We start from the raw sequence: 2433 nt of genomic DNA on the forward strand, positions 1-2433 counted from the left end.
TCTCCTATCCAGTCCCATCTCCTGGACCCACAAACCAAAAAAGAGTGCCTGGGAATGAGAGAGCAAAAGAGAGAGAGACAGAGAGAGAGGGCTTTGATTGAAACCAAGACATCGGGAGGTCTCTGTCTATGAATCAGGGTTATTTGAATCAAGGGAACTCATTTGGCCTCAAGCACTTAATCATTTTATTCCTCTTTCTGGTTTTATTTTGAGACATTAAGAGGAAAGAAGCATCATGGGGACTGAAGAGAGCCTTTTTCTCTTTCTAGCTGCTGCTTCTGGAGTCCCTTACCCAATGCCCAGTGCATATGTTAGGCCAGATGGCTTGGACTCTTGGCAGCCAATTCAGCTGCTCAAGAACATGGTCGTGCTTAACTTCATCAACTTGACTCTGCTTCAGTTCACCATGGAGTAGAAGCATGATACCGATCAGTTTAATTAGTTTAATGAGGGCTGAGGGAACTGGTCCACATTTTGAGTTTGCTGCACAGAACAAATTGGTTTGCCTTGCTCCCTCCTTGATCATTTAAGCATTCAAGAGGCTGCTCTCAATCATTCCCTAAAGGGGTTTTCACTCGCTTCTGTAAGGAGTACCAACATGACTGGGAGTTCAGGAAGTCAGTTCTTCAAGAGGTTCTTTTCTGAACAATGAAGACTCAGAGTACACTAACTAAACATTAAACCCACTAGAAGACTGGACCCTCTGCTGTAAGGGTTCCTGATCCAATATAAGGCAATGTTTAAGCTTTGTACCTAAAGCATCGTCCCCAAAGTGGGGTGCACAGGAGATCTTTTGAGATTTGGGAATATAATGTCAGGATTTCTGTGTATGATTATTTATCTTATGTTAAAGCTCTACTCTTTGTTTATGATGCGTATACTATCTGCATGAGGGAGCATGCTCATATTTCTTCTGAGAGGGGCATGTGATTGGTTAAGTTTGGAGATCCTAGACCTACAGGTACAAAGAACAGGTCGCTCTGGTTCCCTGGAATTGAGGAGTCACGAGAACAGGTTGGAAGGACTGAAATCACAAGCTGCTGCTGCTGCTGCTGCTGGTAGTTTTAGAGTTTAGGCATCTGAGCCAAGCATTAAGCCTGTTGTGGGGAAGGGACATCCACCCTTCCCTATCACAGACCCCAGAGAAATCCCGTACTCCCAGCCAGGAGAGAGACAGGCTGGGCTTGGATATTTTGTACACAGTGCTGAGCTGAGCATGGGGAAGGGGCACATACAAGAGGATGAATGAGTGCACTCCAACCTGAAAAGGTGTCAGGGGATGCTCCTGACTCTACTCCATAATGAGAGGTGCTTATGCATCAAAAAGCTCTCCAGAGTAAGCATTCGGATCTTCCTGAGACCGAGTCACCACCTTGAACTGGCGCCGGAGAAAACCGCCATAGCGCTTCTGGTTGTCCCACTTGAGCTTGGGACGAATGCGCCGCAAGAAGCCCCCATAGCGTTTGTACAGGTCCTCGTGGCCCATGCTATCACCATCCCCCTCCCCAGCCACCTCTGAGCTCCTCTTGGGGTATTTGCGCAAAAAGCCCCCATAGCGTTTGACCTGCTCCTTGGGGTCCTCCTCAGTGAAATCGAGTGTGCCAGTCTCCATGGCACCATTGTTCAGCTGGGCATCCCTCATCAGCTCAGACTCTGCTCCCTCCCCAAACCCGCCAGAGAGACCCCTGAGCTTCTCCTCCAAGGTCTTGCTCAGAGTGTTCTCTGTTGAGATACTTGGGAGAAACTTGCTTTTCTCCAGCTCCTTCAGGAAGGACCCAGAGAGCTTGGCCAGCTCACTGTAGGGCCCTTCCCCAACCGACTTGCTCCCCAAGTCCCCCTTGTCATTGAGCCCAAGGGTGGAGGGGGTGAAAAAAGACAGAAAGCTCTGGCATCTCTCCCATTCATCAGAGGGCAGCAGGGCAGCCTGGCATTGCAGGGAGCAAATCTGTAAAAGACCCAAAAAGATCACAGTGGCAAATGATTAAAACACATGCACTGCTCTGCCCTAGGCTCCCCTGTCCAGTGTCTGACAAAATAAAAATAAGCACCACTGCTAAGCCCTGGGCTACCCATGTTCATACTCCTGGTGGTGCATAAAGGTAGGGGACTTTGTGCCTGTGAGAAAGAGAAGACAGACTTGGAGAGGTGAAATGGCTTTAGACCCAGGACACATGGCTGCAGGTGGCAATTGCCAGAATTGGAAGTAAGATCTTCCCGGAGTGTTCTGTGTGCTCACCCTTCCCCTTCCACGTCTGACTCCCAGACAGGAAACCCCACCTCCATTAAAAATACAAATTCTCTCCCAGGCTTCTGCAGGTGTGAAGCACGCTGCTAACTCTTGGTAAAGTAGGACAGAGAAGTGCAGAATGGCAGAGAATACACAAGAGGACACAGGAGGGTTCATCAGGCTTGGGGTGGGGGGCAATGGCATCA

General features: G+C 49.0%; 2 protein-coding genes across 6 annotated transcripts in view; one reads left to right on the forward strand and one right to left on the reverse strand.

Moving 5' to 3' along the window:
* LOC105536164 overlaps nucleotides 1–2433 on the forward strand; it is a 67583-nt gene that overhangs the window by 31098 nt on the left and 34052 nt on the right. The window lies entirely within an intron of this gene.
* Nucleotides 502–2433, reverse strand: part of PDYN (prodynorphin) — a 22408-nt gene continuing 20476 nt past the window's right edge. For 4 of the 5 annotated variants that reach the window (XM_011974446.1, XM_011974437.1, XM_011974442.1 and 1 more), the window contains one exon: nucleotides 1289–1945. In XM_011974446.1, the coding sequence (XP_011829836.1) occupies nucleotides 1313–1945 (633 nt within the window). In that variant the 3' untranslated portion in view covers nucleotides 1289–1312. Of the gene's footprint in view, nucleotides 1946–2433 lie in introns of all 5 variants that reach the window. The other variant, XM_011974421.1, reaches the window with a different exon arrangement.

The sequence above is a fragment of the Mandrillus leucophaeus genome, unplaced genomic scaffold, assembly GCF_000951045.1.
Source record: "Mandrillus leucophaeus isolate KB7577 unplaced genomic scaffold, Mleu.le_1.0 Scaffold101, whole genome shotgun sequence".
NCBI lineage: Eukaryota > Metazoa > Chordata > Mammalia > Primates > Cercopithecidae > Mandrillus > Mandrillus leucophaeus.